The sequence below is a fragment of the Daphnia magna genome, linkage group LG6, assembly GCF_020631705.1.
Source record: "Daphnia magna isolate NIES linkage group LG6, ASM2063170v1.1, whole genome shotgun sequence".
NCBI classification, from domain to species: domain Eukaryota; kingdom Metazoa; phylum Arthropoda; class Branchiopoda; order Diplostraca; family Daphniidae; genus Daphnia; species Daphnia magna.
The window spans coordinates 7430662-7447834 of NC_059187.1; the positions used below are offsets into that span (position 1 = coordinate 7430662).

Here is a 17173-nt window from a genome sequence, read left to right on the forward strand (position 1 = left end):
CGACGGCCAACGGAATTGACGCAGTCAGGGGCGACTGGGCAGAGGGCAGCTGGATAGCAGCACGCTGGCCGGCCGAGACGGACGACGCACGTGGCCTCGCTGGGGTTGCCGGGACGGGCGCTGGGATGACAACTACTGGCGGAAGCAATGGCACCATTGACGGTCGACCCAGAGCTACCGTAAATGGCCGGGCACTTTGACCATTCACAGCACGGGCAGGCGGACTAGGTGGAGACCAAGACAGGGCCGGTAGCAGACGACTAGTAGGGGCGGGGCGATAACCGCGAACAGCAGATGGGATTACAGCAGCACCGCCACTCTGTTGACCAATGGCCAATCCTGCCGATGGTGAGTTGTCAAGATTGATGTCACGGCGCGTCCGACGAAAGGCTCGCCCGTCTGCCAACCGAACGACATAGGAGTCCGGTTCGCTGCAAACAGCTTCAACGGCACCTGGCAACTATATGCCCGAGATGAACGCTCTGACGCGTTGACCCACAATGAGCGCCGACACCCGAACATCTAGACGGCCGCCATGATTAAAACAAGCAGTAGCTTGACGACGTTGCAGCTGACCGTGAACAAATTTGGCGGGCACAAACTGCGGAATTAGCCGATTCTGCAAAAATGGCAAGCTGCCACGAAGGTTGCGGCCTTGTAGTAGCACTGCCGGTGACGGCAGATCGGCTGATATTGGAGTGGACCTAATCGCCGCCAAGGCTTCCCACAGGGACCGGCCACCAGCAAACATTTTCACGAGGTTTTTTTTTCACTGTTTGGATGTGGCGTTCCACCAGCCCGTTAGACTGTGCGTACGTTGGGCTGGATGTAACGGACCGAATGGCACGGTCCTCACAAAATGCCCGAAACTCGGCGCAATCAAACTGGGAGCTGTTGTCCGACATTACCATTTCTTGAACGCCGAAGTCGCTAAAAATTCTCTCCATCTCGGCGATGACGGACGAAGACGACAACGTGCGCAACGGAACGCAAGCTGGCCACTTACTATAGGCGTCGACCACCAGTATGTAGTTGACTCCATCATGAAAACAAATATCAGCCGACACCCACTGGAACGCATGAGCCGGCAGAGGCACCGGACGAAGTGGCGGGGCTGGATTGCGATGACGATGAGCCTGGCAGGTTGAGCAGCTGGCCACCATATTACGAATCTGCTCGTCACACCCGGGCCAATAAACGGCTGACTTTACTCTCAAAACGCACTTTACTTCTCCGAAATGGCCGTCATGAATGCCGGCTAACACCTCCTGTCGCAAAGAGATTGGGACAACAAAACGGCTGCCATTGAGTAGCAGACCATCAACTTCAGACAAGTGGTGGCGTACTGGCCAGAACGGTTTTACGGCCACCGGACACTGGGCCTTGTGATCAGGCCACCCACGAAGAAGGACAAAGAAGTAGCACTGGAAGAGACGACAAGGCACTTTTCAGCTGACTGAGGGCCATCTTCTGGGGTTCCTCCCACACTTACGCTGCGTCTACTTTGAGAAAGTCACGTAAGGGTCTTGTCAGACCCGCGAGATTTTGGCAGAACTTGTCCAGGTATGTCACCATGCCCAGGAGACGGATAGGATTTGCCGGACAAGCTGGATCAGGCATTTCCACAATTGCTGAAATTTTAAGAGGGTCCGGCTTTAAAGTTCCTTAACCAATGACATGGCCTAGCCATGGGAGCTCCTGGAGGAAGAATTTGCACTACTTTAACTGAAGCTTCAAGTCATGGAGACGGCAACGTATAAATACTTGACGAAGGTTGGTGAGAAGTTCCTTCTCCGTTTCACCCGTTACAAGGAAATCATCAAAGTAGATTAGTACACCGGGCAGGTCTCCAAACAAGTCGTTCATCACTTGGAGATAAATTTCAGGGGCTGATTTCAACCCAAACGGCAGCCGGAGGAATCGATAACGGCCTTTCGGAGTGGCCATTGTGCACAGATAGGACGCTGCATCAGACAAAGGAATCTGATAGAAACCAGACGCAGCATCAAGGCTGCAAAAATATCGAGCCTTACCCAACTTGCTGAACAGCTGTTCAATGGTGGGAACGGCAAAATGTTGACGTTGGATCGCCTTGTTTAGTTCAAACGGGTCCAGACAAATACGGACATCACCGTCCGGTTTTCCCACCCCCATCATGTGGCTGACCCACTCAGTTGGTTCTTGCACGGGGGTGAGGATTTTTTCGTTGACCATTTCGTCCAATTTCTTGAAAACTCGACCCTCCAGCCGGTACGGAAGTCGACTGGCTGCACACACAACAGGAACCACGCGATTAGTACCTGACAGTAACCTAATGTCATGTTCTACAGGTAATTTACCTAATCCCGTGAAGACGTCCATAAATTCCACGACGATTGGTGGCAGTGAAGCTTCAACTGGCGACTGAACAGCATCGACTCGCCGAATCAAGTTTAGTTTGTCGCAAGATGGGAGTCCTAGAAGGGGTGGCAGGCCAGGTTCATCAACCACGACAAAGTCGGTAACAAACAAAGCGCCTTTATGAACCACTTTGGCTGTGTGCAATCCTAGCACTCGCAAGAAGCCATCTTGTGAACGATAGCTGCGAACAATGGGCCCAGGGCGAAGACAGCGGCGTGTTTTGGGCAGCTGAGCAAATGACTCATACGGCAGAATGTTGCACATAGTGCCCGAATCAAGCTTGAAGTCAACTTTAACGCCATCTACCGTCACTTCTTGGCGCCACTCAGACTCATTACCAGATGACGTTATGGCATGAGAGACGTAGTAACTTTCTTCAACTGACCGCGGGAGGGCCATTGCCGTACCGCCCCGATCGACATCACGAATCCAGTACGTCTCCTCCTCCACAGCATGAACTTTGGCCGCGGGACTTGGTGCTTGACGTGATGACATCTGGTGGGGTTTTGGCGGATCAGGACAGCAACTTGATACATGGCCGACGACACCGCAATTAAAACACGTAACATTAGCAACACGGCGCTGATTTTTTCTGTGCCGACGACCGCAACTGTTGCATTTGGAATACTGCTGGCGATCTATTGAACCTGTCGACTGGGATGAGCGTTGACTCGTTGACAGCTGCTGCTCATTCTGAGCTCTGAATGATGATTCCGGTTTTTTTTCAAACTTCCGGCTACCTGGTCGACTCTGAATGGCGTGAGCAGCTTCTGCTGTCGACGATGTGTTGATTTGGCTGAGCTGGGCTTTAGATGACTCACACGCACGCACAATGTCACATGCAGTGTTGAGTAACAAATCTTTTTCAAACAGCAGTTTTTCACGGACTAAGGGATCAGCCACACCGAGCACTATCTGGTCTCGTAAGACCGAATCAACACCAGTTCCATAGCCACACGACTTTACTAAACCACGGAGATCAATTAACCACGAATCAAAAGTTTCACCAGTGAGTTGATGACGACGCAGGAATTTAAAACGTTCAAAAACCTCACTACGTCGGGGCTCAAAATGGGCAGTGAACTTGTCTAACATTGGGGTAATTTTAATGGCATCAGTGGCTGGAGCGAACACAAAAGTATCATAAATTTTGAGGCCCTCGCTGCCAAGAAGAGTGATGAGGACGCCCACCATCTGCTCTTCATCCACGTTAGCGCCGGCATTTGTAGCCACCAAGTACCACGAAAATTGTCTACGCCAAATACCCCACTGGGCCGCCAAATCACTGGCCCCAAAAGAAAAAGGTTCTGGAGCTCTTAACGAAGACGACATTTCAATAAAACGGTGCAAGACAAAAAGATGCACGAGGTAAAGACGGATGCAGCTCAACAACACTTAGGATGCGTTCGATAAAGAAGGATGCAGCTCAATACTCACAGACCACGGGGTTACGACTCAATACCGTCGAGTTGTGAGAGCACACTTCTGACACCATGTTATAAGGACAAGTGTGTGTCTAAGACCGCTATATTGGGGCTCTGCATAGCGGGGATATGCCATTCTAGGTGGCATGGCATATAGTGGTCAGCGCTAGATACTACAACAAAAGTGGGAGCAGAGTCATAGAGGGATGGTTCCAGAGATAAGGAGATGGCCAACTCAATGGGAGAGCCAGCAGACGACGCCGCCCCATTTATTCACCCGTTCACAACCCACCCTAAAACTATCTCCCCATCACCCTTCGCGCTTCACCAGCGCTACGCTAGCACCCCTACCGACCGGTGCCAGTAACATAGTCGGCAACGGCGGCAACCTTTAAAGTTTAAACAAGATGAAGGGGGGCTGTTCCGTCTTTTGGGAATTCTCGGGAATTCTAGTTACCGCACATGAACATCCTTGTTGACCATGGTTTGATATATTTCCCTGTAAAATGAGAGCCGGTTCACTGTTATCTAACATAAAATATTTTAGTTTAAGTGTTGTATTCGCAGTAGTCAGATGCCTTGTGTCTGTTGTGCAAAAATTGTATTTCGAAGAGAGGTGACCCAAATGTTTCGTTCTTTACTTTTCCCAAGGAGGAAATTCGACGTTCGATATGGCTTAAACTCTGCCCACCGGGTTTCATGCCCAAAAAAAATCCGTGTTGTGTACTTTACACTTTAACAAAAACGACATCAACCTAACACCGAGAAAGATTTCCCATCGACGACAAAACCGCTTACTCGATCCAGTAACGTTGGATGGCATATTGTCGCAAGCAGGTGAACAGATAATTCTCATTAATGTTTCCGCGTGACCTTGAAGTAGTGTACGTTGAATGAGTAAGAACTGCAAATTCAATAGAATTTTTTGGGTTCGCAATAGATTCCAGTTTAGCGAATAGCAGTTCAAAACTTCTCCTGTTTGAAGTAACTCCTGTAGAAGTGAATAACGATTCACCAACTAAGAGAACTCGTCTGGCCAGCTTCTCGTCTTCGCCCACCACTCAGAACATTAATGAGAATTATCTGACCCTTTTTGAGGAGCAAAGTTGCTTGGGGGCGACCATAGACGAATTTAATATTCAAGAGCTAAGAGAAGAGAACGCTGGTGCTCTTCGGGAAATAATTAAGATCTTGGAGGAACATGATAAGAAAAAGATGGAAGACTTAAATGAACTAAGAGAAGAGAACGCTGCTCTTCGGGAAGAAATTAAGATCTTGGAGGAACATGATAAGAAAAAGATTGAAGACTTAAATGAACTAAGAGAAGAGAACGCTGCTCTTCGGGAAGAAATTGAGATCTCCGAGGAACATGATAAGAAAAAGATGGAATACTTAAATGAACTAAGTGAAGAGAACGCTTTTCTTCGGCAACAAATTAAGATCCAGAGTGAAGGGGAAAAGCACAAGACGAATGACTTGAAAAGACTTCGAGAAGAGAACGCTGCTCATGTTGAATAAGAAATAACAAGGGCGTTTCATTAGATAATTTCTTTATTAAGAACTAGCCATCACGAACAGTACGTGGGCTTCTCTCTGCCTTCATCAGTAGGGCCTTTCTTGAATACGCATAGATGCGTTACACAAATAAGCAATACATGAATGTGCAATGCGACACTTAATAATTACCTTTTGTTTTACAACCGAAAGAAAGACAACAGGAACTTGTCCTACCAGACAAGTAGGAAAGGAGGCGCTTGACTGCTGACCAAGCGGGTTTTCCTGGGTCTTCACAAAAACGGGAGGCCGCGTTTACTGAAAAGAGAATATCGGGCCGAGTCATCCGACCGATGTACAGGAGGGCACCGACTGCGCATCGGTAATATGTCGAATCCATTGGAGGCCGACCGGTGTTCTTCGGACAATCGGCTCTGGTGAGACGTGAGTTAGGATCGGTGGGAATTGTCGAAGGAATACAGCCAGTCATTCTGAATCTCTTGAGAACTGTTTGAATGTAGCTGTTCTGGTGGACGCAGAGTTCCTTCTTTTCTCGATCTCTCGTGATTTCTAGTCCGACGAAGGTGTCGGCGTCTCCAGATGTCATTTTAAAGTGCGACTCTAGGTACTTGATGATTTCAGCAGCCTTTTCCTTTGTCTTGGTGGCTAGGATTCCGTCGTCCACCCAGATGCCTAGGATGGTGTAGTCGTCGAAATTCTCTCCTCTGTTATAGTAAAGACAGGGGTCGGCCGTCGAGCGAGTCAGGCCAAATTTTTCAAGAAAATAGTTGAACTTATCGTTCCAATTCCGAGGCGACTGCAACAGGCCGTAGAGTGGTCTCAGCAGGTGACAGACAAGTTCCTTTGTTCCGGGCTGAACGAATCCTTCTGGCTGCTCCACTAGTAGATATTCTTTCAAGTCGCCGTACAGGAAAGCAGTTTTTACGTCGAGTGTGTGGAGAAACAGATCGAGCTTTGCGGTTAGGGCGAGTAGCGGTCTGCTGTGGGGTGTATCGGCAAGTTGTTTGATGCATGATTCCCTTTCGTTTAAGCCATGGATCAAGTTTGAGATACTCTGTTCCTCCGTCAGTTCGAAATATGGTGACCAGGTTGCCTGTCTGAGCGTGAACGGAGGTGATGAAGGCTCTGCAGCAATCCGACACCTCAGATTTGTGCTTAGCGAAGTAGATGCTTCGATAGTTGCTGAACACGTCGCGGCAGCAGACGTAGTATCTGGCTCCACCGATGCTGTCTATCTGCATTGAGCCGCATACGTCGCTGACGACCAGGGCTCCGATACGCGATTGTTGGGAAGTGCTATGGGGAAACACTTTCCTGGTCATCTTGGCAGCAATACAATCGTGACTTTTCTCGAGCGGTTCCCTGTCGCGTTAAGGAAGATTAAGTCCGGTGACTGCTTTGCTGTCAGCCATCTCTGACGATCAGCTTGGAATGTTGGTGGGCGAAGCGTTAGTGCCAATCGCGAAGAGAAATTTGGAATGATGAGCGGACCAGCATGGCGACGTCGGTTGAGAGTGCGAAATTCAGTTGATAGAGTGCTTCTTGAACTCGTTTCGCCGTCATGATGAGAATACCTCGGCGAGTGATGAATGCCTCTGACTCGTAAAAATGGACGTGTGACTCGTCGTTGGTAAGCGCTGCGACTGAGACGAGGTTGACGCCTATCCGTGGTGCGTATAGAACGTCGCGGAGAGTGAAAGGTCTCGTGTCGCCATTGATGATGGGGGTGATGGATACGTTGTCGATGCCGAGTACCTCCACTCGATCCTGACCGATTCCATTGATCCACCTGGTTCCTGGAAGAATCTCTTGGAACGAGTTGAACAGGTGTCTTTGGTGGCACATGTTTCGTGCAGCTCCAGAGTCGAGGAGAAATTCGGTGGTGGAGGTAATGTGATGACTTGCGACCTTAGCCATGTCTTCTTTCGCCGGTTTCTCCTTTCGCCATGAGAGATTGACGTTGGCTGACGATGCCTCCTTTGGTTTCCAGCTGGGGTTGTATGGTTCGTCGTACGGATCATCCCAGCAGTCGTCTGCCCAGTGACCCGGGCGACCGCAATTGTTGCATCGTCCTCTCTTCCGTGACACTCCGTTTGAATCTGCGAATCTAGAGTTGCGGCCTTCGATTGGTGGGATGCTGCCTCTTGATCGGTTTCTTCCTCCTTGGAATCGTCGAGGGTTTCCACGGCCACGGTTCTGCGAGGGGGCGTGAGTGAACGTCGATTGATGAGCGGGAATTTCGCCGAAAAAGGCCTTGTCGTCGGAGCTTTTCTGTCCACCGGTTCGGAGATTAAGTCTCTCCTCTTGGCTGCATAGCTTGGTCATGAGGGCGATCAGTGTCTTGTCGGCTTCGGTCATGCACTCCCATGATGTTCGGAAGTGATCGTAGCTCGGAGGTAATGACGTTAGCACCTTGTTGCAGATCTGGGCGTCGTCAATGATGCCCCCGGCATCGCTGTAGTTCTTGGCTAGCAGTTTGAATGACTCAACGTGGGCTCGAACGGAGTAATCGGATTTGAATTTGTAGTTTAAGAAGGACTGATTTAGGGATTGTCTCCTCTCTGCTGTGCCCTGCTGATGTTGACTCGTGATTGACAGCCTCATGTCATGGGAGGTTTCACAGGTGAGGAGATTCTGCTGCTGTTCCTCGTTGCAGGTCTCAAATATATATCTCATGGCATGGGTGTCGTCTCTCACCCATCTGTCGATATCTTCTGGTTCAGCATGAATTGGTTTAGGTTTCAAGCCTTCCACGATTGGGGCTAAACCTCTGAGTTTCAGTTTAAGGAAGATGCTGAACTTCCAAACAGCAAAGTTGCTGCCGTTGAACTGGACAGCTTTCATGCTCTTCTCCTCTGTTGAACTTGCCATCTTGTGATATTCTGGTTCCTAGGTCGCTGGGCCCATAACCTGTTGAGTAAGAAATAACAAGGGCGTTTCATTAGATAATTTCTTTATTAAGAACTAGCCATCACGAACAGTACGTGGGCTTCTCTCTGCCTTCATCAGTAGGGTCTTTCTTGAATACGCATAGATGCGTTACACAAATAAGCAATACATGAATGTGCAATGCGACACTTAATAATTACCTTTTGTTTTACACACGAAAGAAAGAACACTAATTAAGTTCACTTGATAACGAAGTTAATCTCTGAGGGAGACTATATTTCGACCATTGCTTCTATGACTACGACGTTAGAACGTTGCTATAGAGACGATGCACAACCAACGATACTGTGCTATAGAGACGATGCACAGACGTCACACACAAGGACGTATATGTGTACGAGAGCCACCTAGTGGTGTGTGTTTTAATTATCTTGTCGAACAACAGCTCATCAACAAGCACATCGGATGCTGGAGGAAGAGAAATTGAAGATCCTAGAAAAATTAATTAAATAAGAAAAGAAAAAAATGCTTCCGCCAATCGATTCAAGCAGAAGAAATACGAGATATTAAGAAAAGAAAATGAAATTTGCGTCCCGGTTCCTATGGCTACTGTAATACACGTACCGAATGTTCCAGAAATGGTGGTGGAAACTGAAATAATGCAAAGCGTGAAACTAACAGATTCCCTCAATGCAATTACTATGAAGACCATGGAGATAAAAGAACTTTACGTTGAACTGAGAAAATTGAAAGAAGAGCTCGCCAAAGTCCGCAATATGTTATCTGTCGCGGGCAAGCTGTTTGAAAACGAAAAGTTTAATCATAGTAAACCAGCAAATGGTCGACGGTACACAGATTTCATAAGAAATCTATCAGTAAACCTAAGCTTTTACTCTCAAGCAGGATTTGAAAAGTTAAGAACAATATTCACTCTACCATCACTCACCAGTATCAAGAACCATCTAGCTAAAGTTGGTTGTGCATCAGGAATCCTGAAGAACGCCCTTGCAGAAATAGAACATAAAATAAGTGAGGGACACCTTGCAGAAGCAACTCTTTCTCTTGATGGAATGGCGATCAAGAAAGGAATTCACTGGGACAGCAAGTTGAAAAAATACTTTGGTTTTCATGAGTTCCCGAACGTACAGACTGACGGAAGTGATTAAAAAAACGGATCCGTTGCCACAGAAGCACTCGTCTATTATCTAGTAAGCCTCGATGGGCGATGGAAAACACCGGTAGCATACTACTTCACAAACCAGGTTGACAGTAAGCGTCTCGCCGAATTAACAACCGAAATTTTGGTGGAATGTGCAAACTTTGGAGTTACAGTGACATCTCTTGTGTTTGACGGATTGCCTACAAACATACAAATGACCACACATCTGGGTGCTAATTTAAAGTTACCTGACGTATTAACTACAGCAACGACAAGGCGACGAAATAGCAGAGCTACCACCAAGAATGACCTGACTAAGCCATTTAATCCTTACTTCAAACATCCGTCAACAAATGAACCAGTTTACGTGATGCTCGACGCCTGTCATATGCTGAAATTAGAAAGAGGTTTATTGGCTATGCCGCAAAGAGTTTTATTACCTGGATTCAGGATTCCTGCCAAAGGGAATTACATAACGGAATTGTTTGAATTCCAAAACAAAACTGGATTTCGTCTTGGAAATCGATTGACTCGTAATCATGCCTTCTTCCAGCGACACAAAATGAAGGTTGTCCTTGCAGCCCAAGTCTTGAGTCAGTCAGAAGCAGATGCTCTCCGACATCTGCGTGTCAAGTTGAAGGTTCCTAAGGTAATAATTAATATGAATTTATGCAACTGTCAGTCATGCATTGTTACTGATCAAATTCTTGAAATGTTTGTAAAGTTTGCTGGTAGCGAGGCTAGAGAAGAATACTGTCGTCGGTTCAACAAGCTATTTGATATTTTAAATTCATGGAACATCAACGCAAAGGGCGATAAAGAGCCATTAAACAAGACAAATTTAGAAGAGAAGAAGAAGGATTTGGAAGACCTATCGAAATTTCTAAGGCAACTGAAACTCCCTAATGGACGGTTAGTCTCTGTCAGCAAAAGGAAAACCTGCGTAATTGGATTTCTCGCTACAATTAAATCGACTATAATGCTCTCCTCGGAGTTGCTGAAGAAAACCGATGAGCCGTTGGATTACATCGCAACTCGTCATATGCAGCAAGATCCTTTAGAGCATTTCTTCGGCATGATTCGACTTCGCTGTGGCTTAAACCTAACGCAATTCAGTTCAAGGGAATTTTAAGAAAGTTGTTAGTTATTAAGAATGGTGGTGTAACTCCTTCACTTTCCTCGAATTGCTCCATTCTGCCTGTTGACAACGTAACAGATGACAATTCCCTTTGTTACGCTCGTAAACGAGTACGCTGGAATTTACTCTAGAAAGAGGCAATTAAATAAGTCAACGAAATAGTTGTATTTTGCCCCTGCACTTGGGATTCGCACAGTTACGCGAAAAAGGAGACACGCGAAAAAGGAATGGAAAATAGTCCGCGAGGGGAAGCCAGCAATAAGAAAAGCGCCCTCCTATGGCCCTGTCGCTCAGACGGTTTACCCTCTACTGCCTCTTACAACAGGTAGACAAAGGCGTCTGGCTAATTGACCCGCCATCTGGCAGAGACCAACATATAATTAGGGATGGGGATATTGGCGGGAGATACAATTGTAACATTCGGCCTTTCCTGACTCGTTTCTTCTTAAGATTACAGTTAAACACACGTGTTAAGAACAACGAAATCACAAAACAAAACAAAACAAAAACGATATAAATTCAACATGAATATACATTTTCCTTAAATACTAACCCCGCTTCATACCAGAAAAGAGAAAAAAAAATAATAAAAAAGAAAAACAAAACAAAATTCATCTAATACCTTTCCCTTGGCCTGCGACTTAATAATAATTTAAAAAAAATGCAAGGAGACGATAGAGAAGGAAGATCGTGTTTAATACTGGTCAGTGAAGTCCTTCGTTCATACTGGCCGTCTTGATTTGCGACCGGCTCTTGTAGTTGTTGTCCTCTCTTCCTTTTCTCTCTCATGTTCTCTTCTTTCTTCTTCTTCGTTTTCTCTTTCATGAACATTAGCTATCTCTCTTAGTTGTTCTTCGTCTTCATCTGGTTCGTCTATCCTGTCTTCTATTCCTTGCTCGTCTTCATCCCACTCGTCGTCAACTCTACCATTGAAACGACGAATTTGGCATTCGTGGGCATGAAAACGCCGGAACGATTTTTTTTTTCTTACAGCGGGCAGGTCTTTTACTAAAAAGGTCGTAGCCGATACTTTCTTGACGACTTGAAACGGGCCGGAAAATTTTGAAAGAAACTTCTTTGTTAGGCCTTTCTTACGTGGCCGGCGACGGACGAGGACTAGGTCACCGGGGAGAAGTTCGAACTGAACTCTCCTGCGTTTGTCGACTCGTTCCTTCACGGCTCGTTGTTTCTTTAAAATTCTCAGTCGTGCTGCTTCTCTTAATTTATGAACCCGCGATAGAAAATCAACGTGGCTCTCTTGCTCTTCAGCTGGCCATGGAAAAAGACGTTCGACGGGCAAGACTGGTTGGCGACCGTTCACCAGCTCGAAAGGTGTGATCTCGGTAGTTGATTGACGCGCAGTGTTGATTGCGTAAGCTGCTGCCGCCAGGTGTTTGTCCCAGTCATTGTGCTGTGCGTTGATGAAGGCACAAAGCGCAAGTGTTGAAGTCCGGTTAACGCGTTCCACCAGGCCGTTTGTTTCTGGATGTTCGGCTGTTGCTTGAATATGCTGAATTCCCCACTTTCTTATCCATTCATCAAATAGTTCAGATGTAAAACATGATCCCTGATCGGTAATTATCCTTTGTGGAGTTCCGTGCCGGTATAGTATGTTCGATTCTAAGAAGATTGTCACAAATTTGGTTGATGTGTCCGGAACAGGCGCCATTTCAACCCATTTGGTTAAGTAATCGATGCAAACTATGACGTGACGATGGCCAGTCGGCGTTTCTTTGAAGGGTCCAAGATGGTCGACGCCAATTAGCTGGAAAGGAGATGATGGAGGCTCGATAGGTTGAAGTTTGCCGACTGGAAGACCAACAGAGTGTTTGTGTTTTAAACAAAAGATATATAAATTTACAAAATTATGGACACTCTTTCCCAGTCGCGGCCACCAAAACCTACTTTTAATTCTAAACAAAAAAAAAACGAGTTTTTTCTACCCCTTGATGCCCGGATGACGGAGTATCGTGACATGCCTCGAGAACTTGTCTTCGGAGAATGGAGGGAACTACAAGTAAAAACTTTTTACCACTGTTTGAATTAATTTTATACAGAACTTTTCCCCTGATGGCAAAACCTTGAGAGATCTTACTGGGTGCTACGGATTGCAAGGAAGTGAAAATTGATCACAACTTGCCGTCTTGCTGCTGCAGGAGGGCAAGTTCGTGCGTGGCAACAGGTTTTTGAGGAACTATTACTGCAACAAGTGCGTACTTTGTCCCAGAATCACTCGTTCCCGAGTGGGATTCTTCAGGATTCCTTACAAAGCGTCTGCCACTTTATTTTCTACACCTTTGACATGCTCTATGTCAAAGGTAAACTCTTGGAACTCCATGATCCACCTTAAAAATTTACCTTTTACCTCCTTTTTACTCATCATCCACTTTACCGCCGAACTATCTGTCTTAATTGTAAAGTGTCTACCGTAGACGTAAGATCTCAACTTCTTCAGAGCCCATACTACTGCGAGGCACTCCAGCTCGTTGGCGTGATACCTAGTTTCCGTATCCGTCAATTTCCTACTAATAAAGGCGACGGGCCGCTGTCCATTGCCTGAATCTTGCGAAAGGACTGCGCCAAGCCCTATTTGACTTGCGTCCGTTTGCACAGTCACCTTTAACGCTTCATCAAAGTGAGCCAGTACTGGTGCTGACGTCATTCTGCTGATGATTTCTTTCTTTGCCGCTTCTTGTTTATCAGCCAATTCCACACAGCATTCTTCTTCAATAACGAGTGTAGGGGTTGTGCAATTGTGGCGAAGTCTAGAATAAAGCGTCGATAGAATGATGCGAGGCCCAGGAATGCTAGCAAAGACTTCAAATTTTTGACTGGCATCTCTGTTAGTGCCCGAACCTTTTCAGACTCCGGATGGATCCCTTCTGCGTTAATCACATGACCTAGGTGAGTGACCACAGAAGCTCCAAAAATACATTTATCTACATTAAGGGTAAGGTTTGCACGCTCTAGGGCTTTCAACACCATGTCAAGACGAGCTAAATGTTCATCAAACGTCTTACCAAATATTAAAATATCATCGAGGTAAACTAAGCACATGTTCCATTTTAATCCTGCTAACACTTTATCCATAAGGCGTTGAAAAGTTGCTGGGGCACAATTGAGACCGAAAGGGAGACGAACGAAGGAATACAGTCCATCTGGAGTGATGAACGCCGTTTTTTCTTGGTCCTCTGGAGCAACTGGCACCTGCCAATACCCGCTGGCTAAATCTAAACAAGAAAAAAAATTAGCTCCTGCTAGACGATCTAGAACATCGTCTATTCTTGGCAAAGGATACACATCACGTTTGGTTACCGCATTTAAACGACGAAAATCAACGCAAAACCGATAGTCACCCATTTTAGCTTTCTTAATCAGGACTACTGGTGAGCTCCAAGGGCTGTGCGACTCCTTTATGATTCCGTCCTCCAGCATTTCTTCCACTTTGTCAGCAATGATGCGTCTTTCAAACGCAGAGACTCGATAAGGGTTACACCTGATCGGACTGGCATCTCCCGTGTTGATGAAATGCATTGCCTCTTTGGTATGTCCAATTGCCCTGTTCGAGGTAGGAAAACATCGATTCCGACGCTTGAGCACGCTGAGCATTCTCTCTTGTTGTGATTCACTGAGCTTTTCTCCAAGTTTGACACGCGATGCCAGTTGAGAAAAATGATCGTCAACCGGAATATTTAAACACACCACGTCTGGTGGTTAATATGAAGATAAACAAACAAACATCAAAGAAAGAACGGGAAACTGAAAGGTATGAGAAGTATCAAACAAGCCTAGCGTGTTTTCCAAAAGCCTTTCCCCTGAAATTTGTCTTCACTTCACAGATCACGGTTACGGACTCGTTTACTTTCAAAATGAAAACGAATTGGAACATATTCGAAGATTAGATGAGGTAAAACATGTTGATGTTTTTCACAACCAATATTAATTAAATTTAACTTGGAAACCTTTGACAAAATACTTTGATAGCTGTCCCTAACATAGTAATGAATGTTAGATTGAAAATGGCCTGAGACTATTGTCTCTACTTCTTTGAAGGTTTGAACATCGCAATCGATGGATACTTTAGCCCACCATAATTCCTCCTGGTGGTATGATCTGCTGCAATGAAATTTTCTGGGATCTAATGTTGTTCAGTTTCAAGTAGAGACTTGTAGTCTTGGCATTTCAAGATATGCCGGCAGCGACTGTATAGCACGTATCCCACCACGTCATACATCCCTTGGTTCTTCGTACCTCCAAAAACCATAGTATCCAGATTCTTCTCAACAAAGTTAACTTCTTCATCTTCTGCTACGTACGCATCATTATGGATACTTTCCACTATTTCGTCTGACAGTATTTCGTTGACTTCTGGGTTAGAATTCTCCTCATTTACTCCTATTTCTGCAGGTTCATATTCAATATCTTCTACAAAAAGCATTCTCAGTTCCTCCAGCAATGAATCTTTAAGGGACTCTCTTAAGTTTTTGGCAGCTGCATTATCTTTTTTGAATCTTTTCAAGAGGCAATCTTTATATTCCACTAACAAACAGTATTTTTCTTCGTTATCGACATTTTCCCCATTTACGTCCATTGTAGACGAATTATACAGCGAAAGTATCCGAAAGAGATGCAGCCAAGGAGTGCATGTTGGGTGGCCGTCAATTGCCCGTACAATGCCAAAGAACCGCTGTATTCGAAACGGAAACATTTCAGAAACATTAGGAGGTTATGAAATCACGGGAAAATACCTCAACTGGATCTTGATTAAATTTTGCAGTAAGAATTTGTTGAAAAGGGTAGTCATACAACGATGAATCGATATTTTCTTCAAGCATGTCTTCAAAGAGGGAAATTAGGCTATTGACGGACAGCCGCTCGAATCTAGTGCGATTTCGTTACAACTAAACTTGCATGGAGTTGAACTAAGCAATTTACGGATTGTATCCGGATGTGGAAGAGGAAGTATGCTTCTATTCCTTAAATGTTTATATGACGAGGTGCTTTTCATCTTCAAGAGTAAACACTGGAGTAAAAAGCCAGGACCATATCGCATAGAGTAAGCCTTCCCACTCTCCAACGTTAGCTGTGTCCGTCCCTTGCAATGAATGTTATAATAACTTCTTGCTCCTGTAAACGTTATTTAAAAAAAAATTATGTTAGTGTAAATTAATCAATAGAATCATTCATTAAAACACTAACCTGTGGTTTCAAGTGACATATTTGTTTTTCCAGTGACTTCTCAGTCAAGTTCTTTCGTCGTGTCCCTGCTTGACTAGCAGCGACTCCAAGAGATCTTGGATGGTGTTGTGCCTCTTGGTGGCGAGCTGGAGACCTTCTTCACAGTGGTTAAGCACATGAAACCCGGTCTCGTTTTCCTTTCCGCATCGGCGGCAACTCGTATCTTGCTCCTGTGAGCAAAACCACGAGTGCCCCCGAAGAGGAAGGATGTCGAGCCGGGCCCTGTGAAGATATCTCCAGTCTCGGAAGGAGAGGGGCGTACGGCAGGATACCAGGCGAGCCATGTCTTTCGACTTGTTTTCCAGGGAGAGGCCAGTGGCAACTACTCCCTGGTGGCTCTTGTCGGAAATTAGAATTCTTCTTAAAAATCCTGTATGTGATTTGTTATCGAAAAAGCTCAAGTGTTTTACAACAATTCGATTGTATTGTTCGAAAATGATACATAAAATATCTGTAGATTGGCACAGTGGAATAAGATTCAACTGTGATGCGGGAGACCCGAGTTCGAATCCTGGTATAGCCTAATGTTTTTTCATGAATAGATGTCCAATACATGTCATATTTATAGCCAAATGAAAGCCCGTTCGGATATCCTTAGAATGTCTGACGGCGCTGTTGAGGGCGGTCAAAACCAAAAAAAAATACATCCGTAGGACATCCAAATCGGATATCGGGCTGTCCGGAGGATATCAAAAAGATGTACTCAACATCCGACCCCGACATCTGTCGGACATCCGACGGACTGCCTTGTGTTATGTGGGTTAGTTCCACCTTAAATTGTTCGATCTTTCCGGCCATATGCTGATAAAAAAAAGATTAAAAAATATATGTAACAGAACCACGAATCATTAAATTTTAATTTCGTTGAAATATGAAACTAGACGTGCATTTTGTTGTCTTAATCGTCTAATGGTTTTTTCCTTTTCCTTTATTTTTTCCTGCAATTTTGCTACCCTTGCGCAATTCTTTGAACAATTGATGCAGGAATCTGGCAAAACCTTCCTGAACACGTTCCTCTTGCGAGAAGCAATGGATAGGTATTTATTGCAACCTTTGCAGTTTGACTTAGTATTCGTTGCAGATCGAGGCGCCTTACTCGTTCGCAAAGTTACTCCGCAGCATCCAGCTTTGCTTGTTGATGTTTCAACTAATTAAAGAACAATAATAATTTTAAACGAAATTAATTTTATTTCAACAACAGCACCTGTTTCGCTTGTCACGTTATTGCAAACTGATTCATTCTCTTTGTCAGCTGCAACATCAGTAGCTAAAGGAGAATAGCGTGAAGCATCAGGGATCACAGCCTCTGCATGGCATCCATTGGTATAAATTGATGATTGAACTATGTTGAAAAGTAGAATTCTTGTTTTATCTAGAGAACGAGTTGGAGTGAAAGACTAATACCTTCTT

General features: G+C 45.3%; 2 protein-coding genes and 1 pseudogene across 2 annotated transcripts; 2 read left to right on the top strand and 1 right to left on the bottom strand.

Annotated features, from left to right (window-relative positions):
• Nucleotides 1-4717: 4717 nt before the first annotated feature.
• Nucleotides 4718-8843, top strand: LOC116933815 (annotated as a pseudogene).
• A 1106-nt stretch (nt 8844-9949) lies between these two features.
• LOC116933817 lies at nt 9950-10656 on the top strand. Its single transcript, XM_032941509.2, has 3 exons — nt 9950-10036; nt 10112-10330; nt 10540-10656. The coding sequence occupies exons 1-3, from the start codon at nt 9950-9952 to the stop codon at nt 10654-10656; spliced, it is 423 nt and encodes a 140-aa protein (XP_032797400.2).
• Nucleotides 10657-11410: 754 nt separating this feature from the next.
• Nucleotides 11411-15360, bottom strand: LOC123473942. The gene is made up of 6 exons (XM_045175588.1): nt 15274-15360; nt 14777-15212; nt 13459-14232; nt 12884-13381; nt 11621-12334; nt 11411-11448 (listed from the first exon to the last, which is right to left on the bottom strand). The coding sequence occupies exons 1-6, from the start codon at nt 15358-15360 to the stop codon at nt 11411-11413; spliced, it is 2547 nt and encodes an 848-aa protein (XP_045031523.1).
• Nucleotides 15361-17173: the final 1813 nt, after the last annotated feature.